The sequence below is a fragment of the Paramisgurnus dabryanus genome, chromosome 19, assembly GCF_030506205.2.
Source record: "Paramisgurnus dabryanus chromosome 19, PD_genome_1.1, whole genome shotgun sequence".
NCBI lineage: Eukaryota > Metazoa > Chordata > Actinopteri > Cypriniformes > Cobitidae > Paramisgurnus > Paramisgurnus dabryanus.
Genome location: NC_133355.1, coordinates 18,516,982 through 18,543,025, shown reverse-complemented (window position 1 = coordinate 18,543,025; position 26,044 = coordinate 18,516,982). Strand labels below are relative to the sequence as shown.

The following is a 26,044-nucleotide window of genomic DNA, read 5'->3' as shown; positions in this document are numbered from 1 at the left end:
ATTAGGGATGCTTAACGATTAATCGCAATTAATCTATAGCAGAATAAAAGTTTTTGTTTACATCATATATGTGTGTGTGTGAACTGTGTATAATAACTTTGTATAAATAAATGTACACACATGCATGTATATATTTTAGAAATGTTTACATGTATATATACATTTGTATTTTATTTATAATTTATATTATATATAAATATAAATACTTAATATATAAATATTTTTTTCTCTTAAAATTATACATGCATGTGTGTACATTTATATATACATATTTATGATACAGTTAACACACATATATGATGTAAACAAAAACTTTTATTCTGCTATAGATTAATCGCGATTAATCGTTAAGCATCCCTACAGTTCTCCTACTTTACATCAATGCAGTTGTCATCCATAGCTCTTACTTTATATTTTTTTCTTTTCTCATTTAATTAACATTATTCACTCAATCCCCCATCTCTGTTTTGTTGTTCCTCTCTTTGGTCTTCTTGCTTTGCTTGCTTTTTGCTATTAATTAACTCAAATTATACTAATATTATTAATTTAAATATTTAATTGAACCACATCTATACACGTTGACTAACTAATATTTTGATCATCATCAAATAGCAATTATCATTAATCATCAAGTTAAACTAAACAATTTCACTTTTGTTAAAATAGTTGTTTGTTTTTCATCAGATGTCTGCTATGCCTGACATGCGTTTCTAATAGCCATTGCTGAGTTAATATTTCAAACAGTCTCCGTTTTGTCATGTGTCTGAAGATAAATTATTATGTGGCTTTAATCAAAACTTCTTCAGAGTGATGCTAAACACAGGACAATTAGTTTGTTGGAGAGCATAGTCAATACATTCAGTATATCATACAATTATTTGTTCATTGCCTATATCCGATAACTTATGCACACCTACTTTGTATGTCAACTCCATCAATCTATTCTAAACCTTTCCCCATTAAAACCCATTAAAAATAGTTTCCTCTTGATTTTGTCAACACCCTTCCCCAGGTCGCTCTTTAACTGCAGAGCTTGTCAAGAATAAACATCCCCTCTGGGATTATAAAGCTTTCCTATAGTCATCACTTTTTTCCAGCCTAGCTCATATTAGCCAGCACCCCGTGGCTTAGCAGGTCCAGTTTGTATCTGAGTTCAAAAGCAACATCTGAGATTTGCTTGACGCTTAGCGCTAAGTCTGTTAAACCATCAGATTGATCGTTGGGAGTTCTGAAACCATTGGTTGAAAATTCAGCCAGTATTGCGTACCTAACTGTAGTACCATGTAGTGGCACTAAAGTTATAGTTAGAGTCTTGGAACCAATGTTTCCTTTCCAATTCACTTACCTGGTCAACCCGTGATAATGTATCACTTTATTTAACGGTATTTGTAGTACTTTTATGATTGGGATAGAGAGAAACTTCACCCAGGTTAACATCTGCTTATGTAGCCATTACAAAAGCATTTCATATCTGCACACAATTTCACTGTTTTTCATAAAACAACCTTTAATGTTTTGTTCCTCATAAGAATCTGAACCATTTTCAAAATCTACAATAGCACACAATGTTTTTCACAATGAATTGAGATGTTTGGTTGAGCTCCTGAGTGAAGTGATGCTTAAGCATTCTCTGCACACTTCAATGTTTGGATCTTTTGTAGTATGCAAAGGAGCTGAACTTGTTTTTGCTCCTCTCGCTCTCTCTTGCTTTCAATTGCCCGGAGGCTGGTTTGTTGTATTAGGAACAGAAAAGTTATCTCTGCTGTGGTGAGAAGAAAGTGATTGCCACCCTTATTGGTGGCACGGAGCACGTTTGCCGGGCGTAATAGGCGTCATGGTAACCTGATCAATGTGGTAATTGTCTTGGCAACCTAAGGAAATTAAGGGGACCGCATTAAAATGCTTTCACTGGCCCAGTGCTTTCATCCTTGACTTGTGATGCTACCATTTGATCCAGTGGCCTTATTATTAGTTTTGTGGGAAAAAAGGTTTAGCAATAATTGTCCTGGCTCAAAATAAGGTGGAGGTGGTGCTATCCTGATGCACACATGCATGTGTAACATGGCTCAACAAAGAAAATGACAATTTATTTTATTTCATAAAACATTAATTTAATACAACATAGCAGCTAATGTGTCCATTTGTTGTTTACAAACAGCAAAGTTATATAACATAAAAGCAAAGAAATATAACAAGCTTTTCCTTTACAGTTACAGTTATACACGATCATAGACATCAGCTGTCACTCTTGCTGTCATTCTTTCTTTACAAAGAAAACTCCTTTTACTGCCTTCATTGCTTAAAGGTACCATAGAAAGTAAAACTGTATTTACCTAGGCATAGATGAATAATTAGAGCTCTATACATAATAATGACATATCGTGAAACTCAAACACTTTTATGTCCTCATTTTTATATAAATCTTGCAAAAGCCTGCTGGAAAACAGGTCAATCTCAACATAACACAGACTGTGACGTCACAGTCAACATTAAGTTACACATTAAATTAATTACAGAGATGTTAAAATGCTAAAATAAAGTTGTGACTGCTGAGTTAGCGCTACATGTTAGTTAATGCTAGCGTTTAGGCTGAAGTTCTACTATTGACTTTACAGTTACGTTTGCAGGTCCATACTGAAAAATAAACACAAACTTACCACTCAGACACATACATTAAAGGAACAGTATGTAGGATTGTAGTCAAAACTGGTACTGTAATCACAAAACTTGTGGCTAAAACTGGTAAAAATGGCCAATACACAACATGACGACAACAAACATCAGTTGAGGGCTGCAACTCCACTTTTTAAATGACAATATCCTTGCCGGACCACTGTTGTCAGTGATATAAGTATTTGAAATTAAAATGATTTCTTAACTCTTTCACCGCCAGCATTTTTAAAAAAAAGTTGCCAGCCAGTGCCAGCGTTTTCATGATTTTCACCAAAGTTTAATGCCTTCCAGAAAATTTTCTTCTTTAAATATATAAACATACAATATACCAAATGAAAGAACAGACCCTCTGCTTTCAAACAAAAAAAAACCGTTTCATCCTACCTTTAGTGGTTCTTTTGTAATCAGCTTTTGAATATGGGAAGGTTTCTGCAAAAACACCAAATTTTGAGCAAAAAGCAGAGATAATTCCATTTTTGTGACGGACTTTCATAGAGATCCCATTCAGAGCGATCTTTAAAATGGACACGGACATGCAGCAGCATGCCATAGGGCAATACTTCCGGGTTTAAAAAGTTGCGGAAGGGCGCCACCAGGTGGATAATAGCGGTATTGCGGAAAGAAGGAAAATCTCGTCATTGGCGGGGAAGCGTTTTCTCTTAATTGACGAGATATCTCGTCAATGGCGGGGAAAGAGTTAATGTCTAGTGACATATCAGGTCCATTTTATGATTAATTTATATAAATTTCTTACATACTGTTCCTTTAACAATTAAACAATTAGTTTTTTAGTCCCTCAAAATCTGTATGTCTAATACAGGCTCAAACATATAATGTCTGTTTACTAATGTGAGCTACTGACATGAGCCTCAGAGCAGAGCAATCGGAGCAGAGCTCAATGTTATTATTCATGACCCTTCCAAATAGGGCAAAAATAGACAATTTCTTTCAAAGGATAAATCCTAGAGTTGTAAACGGACATGTAAAACGTTTCTGGATCGTTTTTGCTCTAATAAAGTTACATGCCTTCTATGTAAAAATCAAAGAACAATTTAACGTAATATTTAAATGCATTCTATGGTACCTTTAATATAATAAACAGTTCTGTTAAGATCCTAATCCTTGCTTGATCTAATAACGATAGTGTTATATCATGATATTTATTAATCATATGATGCCTTTATACAAAATATTATTTCCTATCTCTAAAAATAGTTTACAATTGCCAAATTGAGTTAAACATGCAGCTAAAGCTTATATTATTGCTTTTATATGAATGCATCACCTCATTATCAGTCAAAACTAAATGATTTTGTAGAGAATGAACTAAACGGTAACTTGACAACAGTTTGTCAATAATTTGCATTGTTAAGTCCTCACTCACTGGTCTCAGAATGATTCACTGTTTGATTCGTTTGGTGACTGAATTGTTTAAAGCATTCATTAAAATGAATCCGTTCAAGCGAATCATTGTTTTCGAAAGACGCCTGCCTTAAAAAAAATGTTATGCAGAAAAACCTTTGTATATGCATGATTCTGATGGAAGTGAATAGACTACACTGTATAAACTGCATTGTTATCCTATCATGTGTTAAAATAAAAAAATAATAAAAAAAATAATATTAAACAAATTCTTTGTTATTTATGTGATTTTTTTTTTTTTTGCAGGTTGCTATGGTGTCGATGGCGAAAGTGACTCTATCATGAGCTCGACTTCTGAGAACTCAACAGAACCGTGGTTCTGTGACGCTTGCAAGAACGGGATCACGCCCAGTTGTGAACTCTGCCCAAGTCAGGACGGAATCTTCAAGGAGACTGACGCAGGGAGGTGCGTTTCATCCGGCACTTGGTCTGAAATCACATTTTATCATCATTAGCAGATTCATTAAAGCATCAGCCATCCTTGTCAAACCTTTTAATGTGCAAATTGCTTCCTTACAGTTTTACATGGCATTTACATTTGCCAGATGATTTTATCCAAAACAACTTCGTGCCTTCAAGCTATACTTTTTATTAGTTTTTGTGTTCCTTTGGGAATCAAACCCACAACCTTTCTGCTACTAATTGAGGAACAGAAATAGGCCAAAGCCTACTTTCATCTTGGAAGGGGTGCTACTCTGTCAAACCTGTGATGAAGTGAATGCATTATCCTTCACTTCATTTATATTTCTTATAAATGCATTCTACTAAGAGATACTAAGATGCTGGGAAGATAATATGCATCTGAAAATCATGAAATGAGGGATAGGTATTTGCTGGATGGCCCAAGAATCAGCGAAGGAGAGGAAAAATGTTAGGTAGGTTAAGAAGCGAGGGATAGGACTGAGAGAGAAAGAGAAAGAGAGAGAGAGGCACATGAAGCGTGAAGACTCAAGCCACGTTATCAGTGATAGTGCTCCTCAGCCCGCCTGCACCCAAATTTACTACTTCACTAGAGCATGAAAAACACAGCAAATTAAAGTGTGGAGACTGCGCTCACCGGAGATGGATATCTTTATATTGGACTTTGGATTCTTCTTCCCAAAGTCTGCATTTGAAATTCTGACACACGAAATGGTCAAGTTAGAGCACATTTGAACCCTCTATTAAGGATTTCTTTACTCTATAAATGGTCTCTGGTTTTTCTTAAAGAAACTTTGGAGAATGGTGGTCAGGTTTTAGCAGTTCAAGTGGTTAACCATGTCCTCTGAATTAACTTCAGTCCAATCATAAGTTCTGTTCTGCCACGCATATATTTGTGAAAAGCAGGCCAATGTGTGACATGAATATTTAACTTTACTACTATTCTGTTAAAGGTGGGTACACGTGGTCTGTGCCCTTTACGTTCCCGGGGTCGCATTTGGGGATATCGACAAACTGCGGCCAGTTACGCTCACGGAGATGAACTACTCAAAGTACGGAGCCAAGGCAAGTGACAACACTTACTAATAAACAAGCATATAATTTAACTGAAGTATAAATGTTCACTTACCCCATGAACAGGGTGTTACCTTTATATAACTTTTAATATTTATTAAAATATATTTATATTGACTGGCGTAATCACGATTTTTAATGGTTCTTATGTGTTATTTAAAAACAATTAAAATCTGCTTTCTGATAAATTACATGACGTTCTTCACTCACTTTGAGCAAAAGACATCTTTCGCTTTCCGCCCAGGAATTCTGTCGACTGTAGACATTTTGACATTTACTCTATCTGACATTTTTTTATGTGTCAGTAAGTCAGAAGAGGTTCCTTTTACTAGGGAGCAAATTACTTTAGAAGCACTTGAAAAGCTTTCTGTAATGGTTTGTGCTGTACATGTGAAAAGAAATTACTCTTGGAGAAAGGCTATTATTATTTTAATTTTGAACTCCAGTAATTGGAGAAAGTCAAATAGGCTTTTAGAGCCTGTTGTCCACCTTATCTTAAATATAGAACTATAGACCCTTTTAGAGTCTACGTCACGATTGCATCACAGAGCTAGCCGGAGGCAAAACAAAGGGAAAACTGGAGGCGGCTAATACGAATCAGCATAGAGTCGCCTACAAAAGGAACGCAAATGTCATGATGTTGTATTAGTACAGGCTCATTTTTAAATTGTATGGCATACCTGCTGCCACTGGCAGGCAAAAACGACGACAGCTGTGGTTAAACACAATAAAACACACTTTGTATAATTTCCGCGCCAATCCAGCACATAGGTATAGACATCTAATGATTTATACCCTCTCGATTTCTCTTCACTTCGAAGTGTGATAACGGCATTGGGTTTATGGTTTGCAGGAGTGCAGTTTGTGCGAGGACGGGCGGTTTGCTCGTACGGGTGTCTGCATCAGCTGTGATGCAGGAATGTGCCGCTCATTCTTCCACGTGACATGTGCGCAGCGGGAAGGGCTGCTGTCCGAGGCTGCTGCAGAAGAGGTCAGTGATATGCAGTTTTTATGTTAAATAGAGTAACCACAGATATATTATAGCTTTATGTAAAGATATTAAATATTTTAGATATATTTTGGTATTTGATATGGTCGATATTTTTGATACAGATAATAAGAAAGCGGTATGACACACGTATTGTGAATGTGATTCCACATCACTTAATGTCATTTTAAAAAGTGAATACTGATCGATAATTTTACTGTCTGTCAGACTTTGTCTTTACATTTGAGTGTTTTTTCTTTACGAACTGACCGATTGATTAAAAAAATCTAAATAGCGGCCTTTGGAATATACTGGTCTATCACTAGTATTTGTGGTGTATTTCAGCTCTTTGTTACTTTAAAGCAACTTCAGTGACACTTCATTATGTAAAGCATTGCTGCCGAATCACTGTAAACAATTTTCAAATGTTTTTTTTTTATCTGAGGTATGTTTAAATGTTTGAAATTAATCGAAGAGTATACTTTGTATAAAAAATTTAGCTAGAATGACCCCATCAAAGATGAAAATGTATTCAATATTGTTTAAACATCTCGGGGTGAAACATAAGGCCATTGTTTGATAAAATGCCAAGAGTATGATTTTATAAATTATAGGCAAAGGGTGGCTACTTTAAAGATGCTAAAATATAAAAGTTTAATTTATTTTGGGTGCTTTTATTTAAGACATAAAGTTTTGACAAGTTTACTATTATTCTAAAATGTGAAAAAAGTAATAAAAATGGTGAACTGTTTCAAAACAGCAGTGTGTATTTGCTAATAATGTCAAATAAAGCAATATCATATTGTCCTGGCCTTTAGTAATATAAAAGCTGTCTGTGATGTGTTTGTTGGCCCATGGGTCTGTCTTAGCTGACTATGTTAGTGGTGTGGTTTTATTAAAACAGCACTTAAGCTGCTTTGAGTTTGTCATCATCTCCGTTTCTGAGTTAGCCTGTATTATAGTTATTATGTCAGAGATACTTCATGGCGGTAGTCACAGAGTGTTATGTTTAGTAAAGCCCTTTTCACACAGAGATTACAGAAAATGCGGTCGATTTTTCCGGGATCGTTTGATTTTTGGTGCCATGGGGGGGGGGGAAGTGGGGCATACCCCCAGAAAGAATTTGTGCCCCCCCCAGTTTTCTTAACAGACGTAAATTAAAACATTATGGAGAGCTAAATTCTGTCATATACTTTGATATAACGATTTGGATAATAATGTGTATAACTGAATTTATCCAATGACTGCAACTAACTAATTTCAGGCGAATGGCTTCAGCGCGCAAATAAAAACAAGCCTACATGAATGCGCAGTGGAATTCAGCTACCTAAGTGACGTTTCCTCGATGTTTCAGCCTGCAACGTTTTAAACCATTGTTTCTTAAAAGCAAAAAACACGTGCTTGGTTATATTGCTGTCACTATCATCATCAAAGTCCTGCACTTGGTAGGTTTTTTCACATCGTCTGAAGTTTGCTAATTACCTTGTGACACCACGAGGGTGCATTTGAATTTTTTGACAAGGTCATAATGAGGGAGTGGTGTCATGCTCTCAGCTTTAGCGTGGATAGTGACGAGTTCTCTGATCTCTGCTTTAGTTCAGTTTGCAAAATGAAGAAGGAGGAGTTACTACTGCGGGAGGAGCGATGCAACACTATACAACACTGTTTAAACTTATAATTCTATACATGTTTGTGTCATTTATATAATATGCACGCGCCTATTTCCAACATAAGACAGAAGTCTTAGGCTGCGTCCGAAACCGCATACTGTATAGTAGGTACTGAATTAGATGAAGTACCTACTTACTTGGCGTTAAAACAGTAGGTAATGTATAGTATGAATCCGGGTAGTATGAATGAGATTCGGACGTACTACATCCGCCATGTTGCTACATCACGTGACATACGTCGTCATCACGTCATGTCATTTCAGCGCGAAAACAGCAGCGTGCCTCTTCTTCTTCGTTGGACAACTCCTCGTCCACACTGCAAAATCTAACCGGAAGTAGTAGGTCAACCGGGTACTTTTCGCATACTGTTTTTCGAATACTATGTATTCGGACATACTACTCGCCTCGCCTACTGCTTTTCGCGTACTATATAGTATGTAGTAGGCGGTTTCGGACTCAGCATTACTTACCGTGTGCAACTCATGACCCGGTTTGGAAAATCCAGTGCATCAAACACACATGCAAAACTCCGCTGCTACCCCGGATAATAAACTATATCCATTGTTTCCATAAGGCTGACTTTCTTCTCCTTACATCCAAAAACACACTTCTTCTTTCGTGCCATTGTTGAGTTTTGTACGAACCCTGGCGAAGTGCATTCGGAAATGAAATACTCTGTAACAAGCCCAACTGCCTTTTTGACTCTTTGCCTACGTGTAACATGAGGAAACAACTTTATAACTGTGTTAATAAGTCAGAATGCTTGAAATACCATTAAACCACCCCTTTAAATCCCTGTTTCAAAGAGCTGAACCATGACTTCTTGTTGTCCCCACTACGGCACGCCCCTTACGGCATTATTTCTGCCTCTTGTTTACACAGAATGCTTTCCGTGAATGTTATGGCAATGTTACTAGGTCTGTGTAAATGGGGTTTAAAAGTGTAATGTTAAGTTTAATTTTGACGATAGAGCAAAAAACATTCACGGTCAAGTGTGTCCAGTTTGATTGATAATGTATTGGATTTGGTTGTAGTTATTACCAATACTTCGGTCATAAGTTGATACCTAAGTTAAAAAAAATGATGTAACCATACCAACATTTTTGCTGTGTCCCTGTGTACATTTGGACATGTACATTTTAATTTCAAATCCAGGAGTTTATCGAACAGAAACACAGAACCACTGAAAGAGAGCGAGAGAGAAGGCTCTGAGCACCAGGTCAGCCAGTCGAACAAAGTCCCAGCCCAGGCCTTGGTCACAGGCCATCAGCCTCACGGCTCAAATATGCAGTCCTTATTGGAGAACCATATGATGGTGTCGTTCAGTGCAGATAAACACTGGCGAAAGTGCCTACTCACCGCAATCCACTTAATCCAGTCAGCTGTGCAAAAGGCCTCATATCAACAGGTGAGTGGGCTGATAGCATCCAGCGAGACACCTTAAGCCTAAACGATTCTGCGGATGACAGAAAATGGCCGTGCTTCCATCTGCCCCGGAGGGAGGGGTGAAAACGTATGCTTGTGATGGAAAAATGTAAGCTTGGAGGAGAAACTTGCTGCTAATGTCTGTGAAACTGCAGTTATAACCTCACATTCTTTATATAGGTTGTTTATATAGATTCTGTAGAAGGCTGTTTCTGGGAAAAGCAGCCCGGCAGTTCCTTTATGTTCCTGGAAAAAAAACGCCTTATGTATCACTGTCTTTCTCCACCAGCTTCTGCTCCGGCTTTCTCTACAAAATGTAACTTGTCCTTTAAAAAAGGGAGGGGAATTGTCGCAGGGTTTTTGTGGACAACTATTTATCACAGCTATCGGAGAATGCACAGACACCTATGGGCCATAAAACTTTAGAGCGCAGGCCGTCATTATCACACCGGCCAGAAGATGTGAGCCTGTATTTCAGAAGATACCTCCATCTCCCCCTTAACCACATCATACATTAGAATTATCAGGTGTGAGGGTGCGCAAGCACACAGAATTGAATCTGGAGCAAATGTGATGCGGGTACAATAATGAGGTATTTGAGAAGATGGAGAAGTCTTGAATACCTAAATCAAATCACCAAGAGATTGTGTTCTTAAAGGCTTAAACATTAGATTAAAATATGTCCTGCTCCAAAGCTAGGTTTATTTGTTTTCCATCTTATAAAATAATCTGGTAGAAAATGAGGTATATAATACTTAGACGTTGCAAAACAGATATCTGTATTTGTTTTAATAAACAGAAGAAAACTGTTTAAAAGCATTGTTTATTAAAGATTTTAATTTAGAAAAATGCAATAAACCATGAGATGGCATGCTTTACAGTGATTTTACTGCTACACTAAGGTGCTATCTTATGTACTATTCACACAGGATTAGTATTATCTGGGGACCTATGTGATTTAGAAATTACTCCTCTACCTCTGAGTTTCGTTTGGCCGGTTGGCACGGGATAAGCAAAGCCTGTGATTACACATAAATTTACTGACTTATCTGCTTAACACCTTGTCCTATACACGCAACACCGCGACACGCTGTAAAAGGCACCGTTACCATATTAATCAGAGTTTGTATTGGGTTTGCGATGTTGCAGCTGACAGCTCCGCCTAGGGCTGTTGCAGTAACCTCAATCCTGTATTACCGCGGTACTGACAAGCCAACCGCATGGATGACAAGCAACACAACAACCGCACTTTTCACATTAAATTCATGAAGCTATGTCATTCTTCTTTTTCATATCATACATTTCAATCTATTCATATTTCCTTAAATCACACAGTGAATGTGTGAAAAAAAATGAGATGACAGAATTAGCGTCGTCTGCCTCTAGATGCAGTTTTAAAGATTATAATTACTTGAAACTAGCTGATCAACACAAATACAAAGCGCTATAATATAACTAATTGCTTACCAGTATTAAAACTGCTTAAAATAATTTTATATATATATATATATATAAATATAAATTATTTTAAATGAAAATTGAGCCGAGAATCGGAATTGTTTTGATAGCTTTGATTATTTATATTTATCTCTTTCACCGCCAGCGTTTTTAAAAAAAGTTGCCAGCCAGCGCCAGCGTTTTCATGATTTTCACCAAAGTTTAATGCCTTCCAGAAAATGTTCTTCTTTAAATAAATAAACATACAATATACCAAATGAAAGAACAGACCCTCTGCTTTCAAACAAAAAAAAACCGTTTCATCCTACCTTTAGTGGTTCTTTTGCAATCAGCTTTTGAATATGGGTAGGTTTTTGCAAAAACACCATATTTTGAGCAAAAAGCAAAAATAATTCCATATTTGTGACGGACTTTTCATAGAGATCCCATTCAGAGCGATCTTTAAAACAGACACGGACATGCAGCCGCTTGCCATAGGGCAATACTTCCGGTTTTAAAAAGTTGCGGAAGGGCGCCACCTGGTGGATAATAGCGGTATTGCGGAAAGACGGAAAATCTCGTCATTGGCGGGGAAGCGTTTTCTCTTAATTGACGAGATATCTCGTCAATGGCGGGGAAAGAGTTATATATATATAAATCGAGATATATATATATGGATAGATGGATATATATATACACAATCAAAGCTATAAAAACAATTCCGATTCTCGGTTCGATTTTCATTTACGATTTTGTGCCGTTTTTATACTCGATTCTCGATTTAACTCAATGAATTTAGATTTAATACAAATACTATATTGATAAAAAAGAACAGTGAACAGAAGTTTACAAGTGGGTAATTAATAAAAAGAAATTAAAAGCCACAACATTATGGTCGTCGTGCTTGCGAAATCTAAAATGTTTCCATACCTCTGACTTTTTATGTGAAGGTGGCATCAACGTCGATGGAGCACCTAAAACCACCATTTTAAGCACTGAATAAATGAATAACAGGCTCGACTCTCACTCCTTGGTAACATCGCGCAAGGAAAAAAGAGGGTGACATCTAGTGAAGAAGACTAGTAATTAGATTAAAGTAAATTTTACCTTCAATGTTTGCGGTAATAAATATGAAAACAAATAATCGATTTGTGCTCTTTGAGAATCGATTTTAAATCGACCACGTAAAAAAAACTGATTAATCGAAAAATATTTTTTTTGCCCAGCCTATGTATATAATGTGGTCGATTCAATATATATATTCGTTTTCATAGTTTATAGATACACGTTAATTTATCTACTGATACACGTTAATTTATCTACTAAAACTTTATTGAAAAAGTCCTATATTAATATCTATTGCCTTCTGATTTGCATCCGTTTTGTACATTGACAGATGCACAAATACTGGCTAATTTGAATTCCTTTAAGACACTGCCGTGTTCTGTTGACCGATGCTCTGTAATTTTGCATATACCAAGCCTAAACAATGTTCTTCAATTTATTTAATCAATTTATTTATTAAATATTTAGCTATAGTGTAGCTTGTGTTAATCTTTTTCTCATAAGGGAAAAGATATGTAGCATCCTGCGTTGTAGCTCAGTGCTCCTTGTTGTTCTGGATTTAAATAATAATTTTATTTTAATAAATAAAGGGTTAGCCAAAATAACGGCAAGGAAAATTCCTTCACCACAACAGCCCTAGCTTCGCCTAAACTTAGAGATCTCAAGTAATGACAGTTCTGCACATTTTTAATATTAGTCATCAAACATGGAAGAGGAAAGACATATAAAGAAATATAATAATAACGCACTCAAGTTTCACAAGGAAAGCTATAAAAACTGGAGGGATGTTTCTCTGTATGTGCACTCTACAGGTGCAGTGCAAGAAACTAAGAAAAACAAATTAAAAAAGGTGCACAGGTAACAAAGCCTGGAAAATTATATATGACCCCGCCTAATGCTGTCCAAATTACAAAGATGCCAATTCGCACGGGACTAATATTATCACAGGACCTCGGTGTTTGGCGAAATATGTAGGTAATTTGCATGGGAATTATTACTTTTCAAATTACAGACATGGCAGATTTGCACAGGATTCAGATCACAGACAACCTCCGTAATTATTACAAATCACTAGAGGTCACCAGGTAATGCGAATCCTGTGCGAATAGGGCTTTAGATGTAGTGCATTTTATTATCTTTGTGTTTTCGTGACACTGAGCATTTGGGGTGAAAATGTGCTTTTGGTGGGAAAAGGCTTTAAAAGTGACCTAATGTAATAATAGGCTCGGTCTCTCCGGAGCAACCTTAGATTGTGTGTCTTACTCAAGGGCACAATGGTGATGACCTATCATGGCTCACTCCTTGTGGGGATTGAGCCAGCAATCTTCCAAAAACCAGCCTTGATATTTAAACACTACTACACTGCACCTTATCTGTCAACTACATGTGTAGTTTTGTTCAGCTTTGTTTATGACATATGATGATTCGGTTACTTTATTCATCACTGGGTTTACCTTTTCGTGTTTTATCATGAAACCGGGGTCTGTTGGGTGTCTGTCTTATTTTAGTGTCTTGTCTTTTTTATCCACAGGACATTGCAGATCCATTCTTTGCCTACTGCAAACAACACGCTGACCGTTTTGATAGGAAATGGAAAAGGAAGAACTATCTGGCCCTGCAGTCCTACTGCAAAGTGTCCTTGCAGGAGAGAGAGAAGCAACTCACGCCTGAAGCTCAGGTCAGAACCAGCAGAAGTTCTGTCGGAAAGCTGATTTCCTGTTCTTATTTTGTGACTCTAGCCTAGTCTAATAGTTACAATAAAGTCTGGTCAAGGTCGTAGCTAAAATTCAAAGATATTACATGCATAGTAATAGATGCACAAATAATACATAATAGTATATTAGTATAGTATATAGTTTTGATTTTCTGTGATTTCCTTTTCCATAGGCTCGAATCACTACCCGGCTCCAGCAGTACAGAGCAAAGGCAGAGCTGTCCCGAAATACTAGAACTCAGGCATGGGTGCCCCGAGAAAAGCTTCCCCGGCCACTCACCTCTAGTGCTTCAGCCATCCGTAAGCTGATGCGTAAAGCCGAGCTCATGGGTATCAGCACAGACATCTTCCCTGTGGACACGTCAGATACCAGCGCAAGCCTGGATGGCCGTCGTAAACACAAACAGCCCGCCCTCACTGCAGATTTCGTTAACTACTACCTGGGTATGAGTTTCTGGACATTCATTTGCGATTAGCTACTTTGGCTTTAGTGTTTAATTTGACCATTTAGTTGGATTCAAAAGGGTTTCAAAGTAAAAGCAAGTAGTATTCAACTGGTTATGTAATTTCATTGTAGGGTTCACACTGCTCACGGTTCAGTTCATATGGCTTCGGTACAGTTTGGCACTGGTTATGTTCAGAAAAACATTCTACTGACAAATCAACAGAACACCTTTTAAGTTAGAAACAAAATAATTTTTTTGCCACTTAAAAAAAAAAATCTGACCTTTCCCATAAACAAAAGTGCATTTCAAACTTTAGTATTGTTATACAGTATATGTGCCTATCTGAATTAGCACTGTGTATAGTAGTTGTTGTTTAAATTGTTCCTGTGTAATCTCGCGACCGGACTCGTAAATAAAGCCTTATGTCATACAGTAGCATGCGGGACTTGCACCAAACGTTTTCTGCAGTTTTGTTTTGCATTTCATTGCTGTGAAGCCAGACAGTGAATTTATGATGTTATCGAGTTGGCTCATTAGCACAGTTGACTGGACAGCTCTACCCTACTGTAAAGGATGTGAGACACAGGCAATCTGTCTCTACGGTACGGTAACACGCAGTGGTTAGTGGAGCTTTGGCTGTTTTTGTTACTTCACCAAAACATTCGTTATAAATGCGTTGATGAACTGCTGTCTAAACACGTACAGTCCCGAAGAAGGTGAACGGGACAGTTCAGATTTTTACAGATAACCGGTTTGCCTCTATTGAATTGCTGTGCTGTTTTCATCTCATGTAAGTGTGCAAGATTTTAAACATATTTAATTAGAATTATTGACCCATTTGAAACTATTCATTATAGTGTTTTTTGATATGCCCCATAGTAAGATTGTCCTTTCGTCAGCCTGTAAGATCGCATATACATGATCGTATTGGGGGGCGGGACAGTTGTTTACCTGTTTATTTAGTTGATAATTGTTGACTCATTTATGACAAGCCACTGGATTGGTGGACAAAAAAACTTAAGCTGATTTACTCTAAGGCAGTGGTCTCAGACTCCCGGCCCGCGGTCCATTTGCGGCCCGCCCTCCCCCTCTCTGCGGCCCGCGGCACCTTTCAACAATATATCATAATCTGGCCCGCAGAAAGATTTTTATTCACTTTGTTTCATATTCGTTTGATTTTTAATTTAAACGTTTAAGGGTTCGTTCACATGTCGCATCTAAAAACGCGTGTTAAAACGAGTCAAGGCGTTTCTTACTTTCTAAAGTGCTCGGGAGCGGAAGTTGCGCTCCGTGGCGTCCCCCGTTGCTACGCAGCCATGAGCCGCATGCTCTGTGATTGCAAGGATAGCAGAATGCTGAACCTCGCGTCAATCATATCATTGTCACCATGCGATCAGTTAATCTGGTCGGGACTTTGTAGTGTTTGTCCAGAGAAGATTTGTTACTTTCGGGGTGGACATCAGCTCTTACTCAGAGAAGAGCTGCGGTGGGGTTCACATCAACAAGTCACAGCTTCTAATGGAGACATCGCATAGGGAGGCAGAGCCAAAGATGTAATGCAACACATAAATTACAGATAAGAAGAAGAGCCATCAAAGTGCCCAGGTTAAGAAAAGAGGAAAGATGAGAAACGTACAGAGGATAAAAGTATGTATACTGCTATATATAATGAAGTATAATATATTATTATGTAGCTTGCTATGCAATTACACATAGAGCAGTATTATAATTTTTTTCTGTATAACTGGCTTATGTAACATTGACTACCCATTCAAAAGTTATAGGATCACTTTCACTTATTCATGTTTTTCAAAGATAACAAAGATGGCACATAATAAAGTCAATATTATGACTGAAAACAATCCAAAATAAATAAAAAACTGATGGTACATTTTTTTATAATAGTTTATAAATGTATACAGAAATTTAATTTGTTAGTTTAGTGCAAGGTTTTTATAGACCTTAGTTATTAAAGATAAGTTTAAGAAATTATTTACTTGCTTTTATATAATAATGTATATTTAAAAGATAAAAAACACTGCATATAAATTATTTTCAAGTATTATTATACATTAAATAATAGAATTTAAACAGTACATTTACATAAATATTGTACTTTTTTAACCTTAAAATAGCTCTGCGGCCCTTCGATAAAATGTCAATCTCAGAAATGGCCCCAAGCCATTTTGAGTTTGAGACCCCTGCTCTAAGGGCAGATGGCATAAAAGTCCTTGATTATTATGCCAGAATGAGAGTATAGTTCCTAGCCATATCGGCCTAGAAAATGGCAACTTTTAATTTTCTGTCGGTCTTAGTACACGATGTAACTACAGAAGAGTCATGTTTTTAATAGGAAAAATATTGAACATCTTTGTTTATTTTTTTTTGCAAGATGCTAATGGCCTAATCAGATTCAATGGGTTATGCTAAGCTATGCTAAAAGTGGTACCGCCAGACCTGGAGATCAGCTGAATGGATTCCAAAAAAGTAAAAATTGAATGTTTAACTCTGGAAGCTGGAAAATATGCATATTTTCAAAAAAGTGGAGTGTCCCTTTAAACCTGATGCCATTAATCCAAATGCTCCATTGATGCCCAGGTGCTCTAAAATGTCCTGTGTGCCAACTGTTGCGTGCCTAACCACCTCTCTATTGGAAGGAAGAGCACGCAAATGCGCATGTTAATGTAAAACTATGGTGACAATAACAATATTTTAAAACTATAATGGACAAACATGACAACTATCGTCATGAAGGGCTGATGTCTGACTATCTAAATATATCGCCACAATCCTAATTCATTATTTTTGCTTTTCTGTTTAATGGCACTACTGCATTAGTAGAAATTACATACCTTAACATTGCATTTTAACCTAGCTTCTAAAAATATTTTGCCGTTTTCATTTTAATAAAAACATGCAGTGATACATTTGTAGCATTTGCAGGTTACTGTCCCTGACACGCTTGAATCTAACCAGAGTATCAGAGAGCGAGTGCAAGACATGCACCCCATTCTGTAGCCTTGCGGCTAGGCACTTGCCCTCCAGATGAGTGATGCTAAGAGCAGATGTGTGGAGTAACCTTGGGCACACACTCCATTAGGTTCCTGCAGGAGGCCTACCCTCTGTCAATGCACTTTCTCTCCTCTTTTTTCCCCAACGCTCCTGTTTTTATTCTAACTTTCTCCCTCAATCTTCCTTTGATATACCTTTTCTGTACTAGATACCAATCTCTGTATCGATTTGTTCATGTCTGTTGCTATTCAGAGCGGAACATGAGGATGATTCAGATCCAGGACAACATCGTGGAGCAGAAGAACCTTAAAGACAAGCTGGAGAGCGAGCAGGAGAAGTTGCACATGGAGTACAATAAGGTCCGTCTACCCACAACACTCTAGGCTTTAAGAGCATCTGTTTTGTACATTAGCGCTCGTCCAAAGCAGATTTGTTTTTGCCACTGGTGCTCAAGCAGAAGCACGTACACAAAGAAATAACAGCACGCTTGAGTGTTTGGAAAGCTACTAAACAGCTACTAAATAACACCAATTATGCTTTATTCTGTACATTTACTATACAACTGTGATATCTGCTTTATGCCAGAACAACTGTAGAGAGAAATAAACATCCTGTTTAAAAAGCTTATCATTGGTAATAAAATGACAACAGTTTGATTAGTTTGACAGACTGATTGAATGAACAACCCTGATTTTAGACTAGCTGTATTACAATCAGATTAGACAAGAACCATCTGCTTGACATGTAAGGGGCGGTTTACATTTCTCATCTTTTGTGCAGGCAAAATCGTAATTTTTTAAAGGAGATGCACAGCAAGCGCGCTCAAATAGAGAATGATAGCAGTGACGAAATATTTCAACTTTTCAGAATGTCGCGTCCGCACCGCAGGTCATGTGACAAGTACCAACCAGTCAGCTTTACCATTTAAATTGGGTCATGTGAACTTTGAACGAACTGTCAATTTTGAAACAATGCATGGAGGCATATTACTGAATCTATGGGGAGTGCGGGTCAATTTTGCCTGGCAACCGCACACGATACAGGAGCGCAACCACCCAAGCACATTAGAAGGAAGAAGGAAAGCAGCACGGTGACGTTTTCCGCGTAAGTTTAGACGCGAAATATGAACTGCCCCTAAAACAGCCAAGCTCAGTTTGCTTGTTGCATGTTATGACAGTCATAAACTGATTAAATGATTTAAAATGAAATCTAATACATTTTAGAAACCTTACTCTAAATAGAACAGAAGACTAGCATTAAGTTCTGCTTGCTGTATTCACTTGTTTCACAACTTCTTGAAGTAGGGGGAGCGGGGCATGACCTAACGCTTTTTAACTTTGGCTCTATCATTAAAAAAATATTTAAGTTAGATTAATCTTTTTTACACAATCAACACATGAATTTCTGCTACAAATGAACACTTAAAGTTTGTTTGTGGGACCTACCGTTATCATACAATACACTAAAAGTGACAGGAGTACAAGCGTTACAACTTCCCCCATAGGTGGGGTTAATTGTAACAAGCAGAGGGTTTGTTGTAACACCTGCTAAAAAATTGTGTTTAAGCACAAATAATTCAATAAAATTATGTCTATATACTAAAAGTGATTATTGTTTATATATCTGCCTATAATAGATAGATATCCACACATTCATCCATCCATGATCATTCATCTTAGGATCCTTGTATTGTGCGTCAATGCATATAAATAGATTTTTTGAAAGGGCTGCTGCACAATTAAGAAAAAAAATAATAATCATAACTGTTTAATTTTTTTTTCAATCCCAGCTATCAGTTACTAGGAGTTGCTGACATGTTTCAAAAAGGTGTTATGTTTTAGTTAACAAGACAGTGATTAAAATAACATAAGATTGGATGTGGTGACTTACACACCCAACTCAGAAATCGAAAAAACATAAGATAAAGAAATGTACTTTTTTATGCCTCCAAAACACTCTTTGTGCAATATCTTAATCAAATTTTTTCACAAATTCACAGGAGATCTCCTGAAAGTAAGAGAAAATGACCAAAAGCACAGATTGCTCGGCCCTGTATAAATATCTAAAGTAGCTGCGTTACAATTAACCCTGCGTTAGTTTGTGCCCCGCTCACCCCTACATTTGGTTTCTTCTGGCCCAATGAGGAATCGAATGAAAGCGAATAGAGGAAGCTGCAGAAATGAATGTGGCATCCAGTCTTTATGCGCCACATGTATTGAGCGTTATTAATGGAGTGTGTGTTGTTAATTACATCACTCAACATGCATTTACACAATAATGGCCTTGGAAAGAGACGCAGAGAAAATCAGCTTCAGTGAAAAGTTCACTGCTTATCCAAAAGTCTTCTTTTAAAGTGTGCTAGATTGTTGTTCTTAGATGTGCAGTGGTTTGGAAACAGACCGTCTAATAAATGTAAAAAAACGTGTGGCTCCAAATATATCTGCTAACCAGATTTATTTCAAATGAAACCACATAATGTATAATTGTTATTGCATTGGTAACAAAATGATACAGATGTCAGGTACAAAGCACAATTTGCAAGCTAATAATTTTAGGAAACTGCAAAGAACCTTTTTGAAAGTCATAACTCTCATAATATCCCAGGTGTGGTTTGTCTGCCAAGTTGCCTATGAATCACACATCTACTAAAAATGACCAGAGTTCATTAAAAAGTTAGTTCAGAGAAAAGTTCAAGCCACATTAATGCTTGATTAAAGTTGGTACATAATACATAAATGTGTGCCCAAATGTGTTTTTGACCACTGTTTGTTTTTATAACTGAGTTATTGTGAAATGCATTTCAATTGTGTTATCATAAAATGTGGTATATGTGGAGAAAAAGCAGCCAGTTTTAAATGTTAGCTGGAGCACTTCACATGGAGCCTCATCTTCACAGACAGTAGAGATAAGAGGCCGCTCTCTGTAGTTTCGTTTCACACACCCATAATAACATCACCTCTGCACTGTTTCCTCTCATCATCGTCTTTATCAAACACCTGCCTGACGCTTATCTACTGTCTGGAGCTGAGAGTGGCCCTTACATGGAGAAATGCCACAGTGATGTGTGCGTGTAAGAGAGAGAGAGACAGAAAAAGTGTAATGTCAACAGTGTATTCTCAACACTTTGCTCACGCTTTAAATCTGTTCTTTAGTATGTAATTTATTGTTTAACTAAAATCATTTTGGTTTGTGTGCACATATGCGTGTGTTCAACTTACGTTTGTGTGTGCAGTAATAGACAGAACAGCCTAGCTTGTCCTTGTCTTATCTTATCTCCCGCCTTGCTGCGGTTTTATCTGACACAGCTGTGTGAGTCTCTGGAGGACCTGCAGAATGTCAATGGCCAGATGAGGACCGAGGGCCAGGCCATATGGAGCACGATGGGAGGGATTCTTGGACAGGTACGGCTTACCTTCAACTGCCTCATTTTGCTATCCACTGTCCATCTTCATTTTGCCTCTCTCTCCCCCCAACTTCATCCTATCCTTGATCCAGTTGTATGCCTCATTTATCTGTCACAGCTTCAGTGAATTTCCAGACCTCCCAGAAACAATCTCAAATACAAACCACTTCCTTTAAGTGTACAGATCTTGATGATATGCTTTAAAGAGGTTGCATTTTTTCTTTCAAAGTATTTTGTTTGTCCCTGAAGGCCAGCTAGAATTTTAAATGGACCTATAAAGTTAAACAGAGTTCCTTTATGCAAATACATTTTGTTAGCAATTGCTTACCTTTTGATGATAAAACTGCTGCATCATTTACGGTATTGTTTATTAGGGCAGATCAAGTTGGTAAGTACCAAAAAGGCATTGAGATGCAGACATGATTGTGGTATCATAAGCGTGATGATTTCTGAATTAATAAGTTTCTGGGCCCTATTTTAACGATCTAAGCGCATTGTCTAAAGCGCACAGCGCAACGTCTAAATGGGCTTGTCCGAATCCACTTTTGCTATTTTAACGACGGGAAAAATGGTTTGTGCGCCGAGCGCATGGTTGAAAATGGTTGGTCCTTTTTTTTAATGAGTACGCTGAGTATTTTGTGCGTAACGTGCAATAAACCAATGAGAGTCTCAGCTCTCATCCCCTTTAAAAGCCAGTTGCGCTTGCGCCAGATCTAATCCCTATTTAGATGACGGACTTTGTAAACTGAAAAATTAAGCGGAGGAAGAAGATCCCCAGTTTAAGATTAATGTGTAATAATTGTATTGTTTTTCACCCTGTATTGAAAATGTTATTTTTTTTTTTAAACCTTTAAAACCCGTTTTCTTTTAGTCATGGAAGTAAAAAAGCAGGCTTTTAATTGCTTTAAATGTATGGCTATCCAATATCATCAAAAATAATTTACAAGTATGAAAGAAAAGGTTTGTACTTTAAAAATACTTTATTTGTAACAAACAGGAGATAAAGAATTTACAAACGGCCCTCTGCACGTTTCAGCACTTGGACAGCGTCAGTTTTTTTTAAGCATTACTTAAAAATGTTTCTGATCTCACCATATCCTCAGGTACACAGTCATCATATACAATAAATCCGTGAGGTAGCATAAAAAAAACCATTTAAAAACAGATGCATTTGTTTAAAGCAAAGCATTTATTTACTTACCAGGCTACAGGTGAAGCAGCTCTTTATGCCTTCTAACGTCTCATAATTAGTCCTCATATATGTCCCAGAGACTCAATAATAATCTTTTACATTCAATCCTTTAATCTTTAATATTTAAAAGCGTTTTTGTGCTGCTGCGCATTAATGTATGTCATAAGCAAATCCGCGTTGTCGTCCCGTTTATATGCGCATATTACTAATGCGCTCTTTAAATAACAAAAAACATATTGAGCCTTTTACTTTAGACTTTAGACCAGGTTTTTGTTGGTCAATGGCGTAGTCTATTTTAGTTGCCTCAAAATAGCAATGCGCCAACAATGTGCCTGAACACACCTCGTTTTCAGACCAGAACAAAAGGGGGTGCAAATCCATTTGCTATTTATACAATGTGGCGCTAAACGTGAAAATGATAGTTGCGCAGGGTGGAAACTAGCAAAAGACACTTGCGTCACGCATTGCGCTGCATTGTGCAGGTTGTAAGATAGAGTCCTCTATGAATAATTTGTGTGCAGAGGCGATTCATTCATCTGTAATCGCAAAAATAATATGTATTATTTCACGAAAACAACCTGCTCCCTGTACATTATCCTGTTTATTACATGGCTATTTACCTCATAATTAAGGCAAGGAACATTAAATATTGATTCATTTATATATTGATTCAATAGATTTATAGCATTTTGAAAAAAAAAAACGTCATGGATTTATTGCATTTTACGGATTTTTTTATAATAAATCTTTGAAAATCAAATTACGGAACAGCTTATAACCTAGAGATGCTATGTAAAGGTTTGTAACAGAAAATTGTGGTTTCCATTTTGTCACTTGGTATTTAAAATTAGTCAAAATAGATTTATTGTGTTTTGGAACCAAACTCTTTATATTTTATTAAAATATTTTTATGTGTAATATTAAACTGTACCTGTCAAAAATATTTGCAGTATCCCTGCTTGCGTTATTAATTATTTGCAAATAAAATCGGTTACCGTTTTAAGTGGTTATCTGGGAATAACAAACCTGCAGATGTTGTGACTGGCTCATCAGAATCAAGCATTCCAATGAGCCATGTAATACATTTAATATAAACTGTTTGAATTACAGCTTACTAACTTCTAATTTACAGTAATAAACTGTGAAGTGATTTGACTTAACTCTTTAAAGTAATAAACATCTTAAACTGTTCTTGTTTATGGTTCGGTAAACAGTTTTTTTTTTTTCGTAGAATCCTTTTTTGACTTCGTGGCAAAAAGAGTTTAAAAAGAACAGAAATCTTCATCCTGATTTTTTTGCACCTGGGTAATGAGCTGTGATTGAAAGAAATCTAGATTGTAGGCAGCACCCCACAGGGTAGACGGCGTCGAGGTAATTCTCTTCACTGTAATGGGCCTCCTGTTTGCGAAATTCTTTCATTTGCGCTAACTGATTGACCTGTCATTGGCCATGCACTCAGCCTCGACTCTAACAACTAAAAAGCCACCAAACTCTCCCTTGCTCACTATGGCAACCACATCACCAAGGTGCGTCACCATGGGTGACGGTCACTTAATGAGTGTGAAAATGTGAAGGTCTGAAATGTTCTGTAGATCTTTCTTTTTGTCTAACAGTCTGTACCTAGAATGCCATTTAGCAGGATATGCACCAAAACCAAAATGCCATTGGTAACGGCAACAGTGAACAGCATTGTAAGGGTTTTTAATAAATGTTTCAAACGGTTGTCAAAGTTCAGCTGTTAAAATGAACATTGCTCAGTTTAATATACAGATCATGCATGCATAAAGCTATTTGGAGATGTGGATTAGTATAGCGCCAATAGGACAGCTGATATACCTTCAGACAGGCTACAAGTCCACAAGTGCACCAGGGCTTGCAGCAGGGTTACATAGGAGATATCACCAGTCAACTGTATTTTGTCACCTTGTTAATCTCTGTGGTGCACACAGGGGGAGTGAAATTAAAGACATGAAGATGGGACATCTTAAAGGCCTCTGTGCTGACCTAAAACAAAGAATCAGTCAGCACTACCGCACACGTTATCTTGCACCTTTCATCGACTCGTGATACCACAGAACAGACGGCCATTTGTATGCGCAAATGTGCAACTGCTTAAAACTTAATTTGCGTTGAATAACCGGTTACCAGACGTTGAGAGTGTGTAAGACGGTTAATTAAAAGGATCTTTTAGAACGTCCTCTCGCCAGATAAATGCAGCAATAATGGAGCGAGCAGGTAAAAGGAGGCAGGGAAAGCGAAGTGGTCTGGAAAAGAGAGAGCCAGTGAATCTACAATGATGGTCATAAATCACATAATTAGAAAACGTGCGCTGCTTAAGTAGCAACATCAGTCAAGGCGCCCTGCTCTTTTGTGTCATCTATCTACTACATTTTCATTCCCTATCAGTCATTGGCGTCTGCTCATAACCCTCAAATTATTGATGTTCTCGAGAGAGAGAGAGGCTCTCGTTTTTCGTGCCACCTTCAGCGAGGAATAAGTCTCACCAGAGCACTTTGAAATGGGGTGCAACAATAAAAAGTATTTTTGCTAGTTCAGGTTTTTTTTCTCATTCGCAAACATAAAGGGTTTTGACATCAGGTACAAATTTGGTGGTGTGAAAAACTTTCATTCAGGGTTCCCACAGGTCCTTGAAATCCTTGAAAGTTTGTGAATCTGTGGGAAATAATTCAAGGCCCTGGGAAGTTTTTGAAAATATACATACATAGATACAGGTCATTGAAAGTGCTTGAATCTATTTTATGCAAGAAGTTTTCTGGAAAAAAAATCCATATTATTACCTCTGTAGTGTAGGATAATATCATAAAAACTCTAGACTTTGTAAGCACACGTGCTAAACTGTTCGCTTTAAATGCTTATATCTTTTGTATGCAAATGTTGATTCATACCAAAATGCTTTTTTGAATAGTTGTGTTTCACACATGAAAACATCCCTCAGAAGGGAACGAGACGCTGCATCTCCCTTGCCATACTTCCTGCGTCCCTGTAACACCATCTTTGGCAATATTTCATATAGCGATATACTTCCTGGCTCCTGCGTCACCCTGTCTTTGTTCTTAAGCCTCACCATTGGTTGAATTTGATATACACATGCAGACGCACTTAAATGTCACCACAGTGACGCAGAGTAAGTTCCCTCGAAAGGGAACTGTAACAATGTATCTTAAAAGGTAACACGATGTAACATTGCTCTCACTTGAAATGTGTCCCTACATTAAGTTCTTGAATTTGAGGGTATTGGACCTGGAAAGTCCTTGAAAAGTCCTTGAATTTGAAGGTAACTAAGGTGTGGGAACCCTGATTCATATATTGTAAGGATGAGTCTACAGAGAGCTGTTTAGTTTTTAGTTTTTTATTGTGTTATTTAGATGCTAACTATTTAAATTTCTAAACTTGTGCAAAATATGGGCGTTAGACAAATTAAATTAGTTTGATACAAATGGTGTTTGTGAATATTTCATACTTTGTGTCATTTACTTGGATCTGGCATGCTCCAGTTCTTATAGAGCTTTGGATGTGCTTCACTAAGCCGAGTAAAGTTTCATTATTACAAACATTAGATTTCATAACGGGCCATTCAAACCCGCAATTTCATAAGGCCTTAAAACAACATTTTTGTATTTTTTCTGAAATATTGTTTCTCGTTCAGTTCACTGAATGAAACTGAATTCTGTTTACAAACATGAGTACAGGGTACCCGCGGAGTCTTAAAAGTCTTGAAAAAGTATTGAATTTCATTTTCCCATATTAAGGCCTTAAAAGGTATTGAATTTCACCTCAAAGTCTTGAATTTTTCACGGAGGTCTTAATTTTTCAAATGATCAATAGATTTATATGCGGTTACTTCAGACACAAAACTCGCGTGCACGAAAACCACGCGCGAGCGATAGATACGACCGATCAATGTTAGGAAAAGCATCTTAACGAGCGCGCAGAACACTATTCGCGCGCGGGAAAGCATTCTCGCGTGTTCTCAGAACACTATTCGCGCGCAGAAAAACGTCCTCCCGAGAGCGCACCTCTGTTCAAAGCGCGCAAACACAAACGCAGTCACGCGAGCAAAGTAAAAGTAAAGTAAAAAGGCT

The 26,044-nt window shown here is 37.3% G+C and overlaps 1 protein-coding gene across 1 annotated transcript in view; it reads left to right on the top strand.

Moving 5' to 3' along the window:
* phf14 (PHD finger protein 14) overlaps positions 1 to 26,044 on the top strand; it is an 85,582-nt gene that overhangs the window by 9,228 nt on the left and 50,310 nt on the right. The window contains 7 exon segments of the mRNA XM_065292301.1: positions 4,342 to 4,501; positions 5,469 to 5,580; positions 6,443 to 6,580; positions 13,706 to 13,852; positions 14,062 to 14,332; positions 17,599 to 17,705; positions 20,652 to 20,747. Coding sequence (XP_065148373.1) covers positions 4,342 to 4,501; positions 5,469 to 5,580; positions 6,443 to 6,580; positions 13,706 to 13,852; positions 14,062 to 14,332; positions 17,599 to 17,705; positions 20,652 to 20,747 — 1,031 coding nt within the window.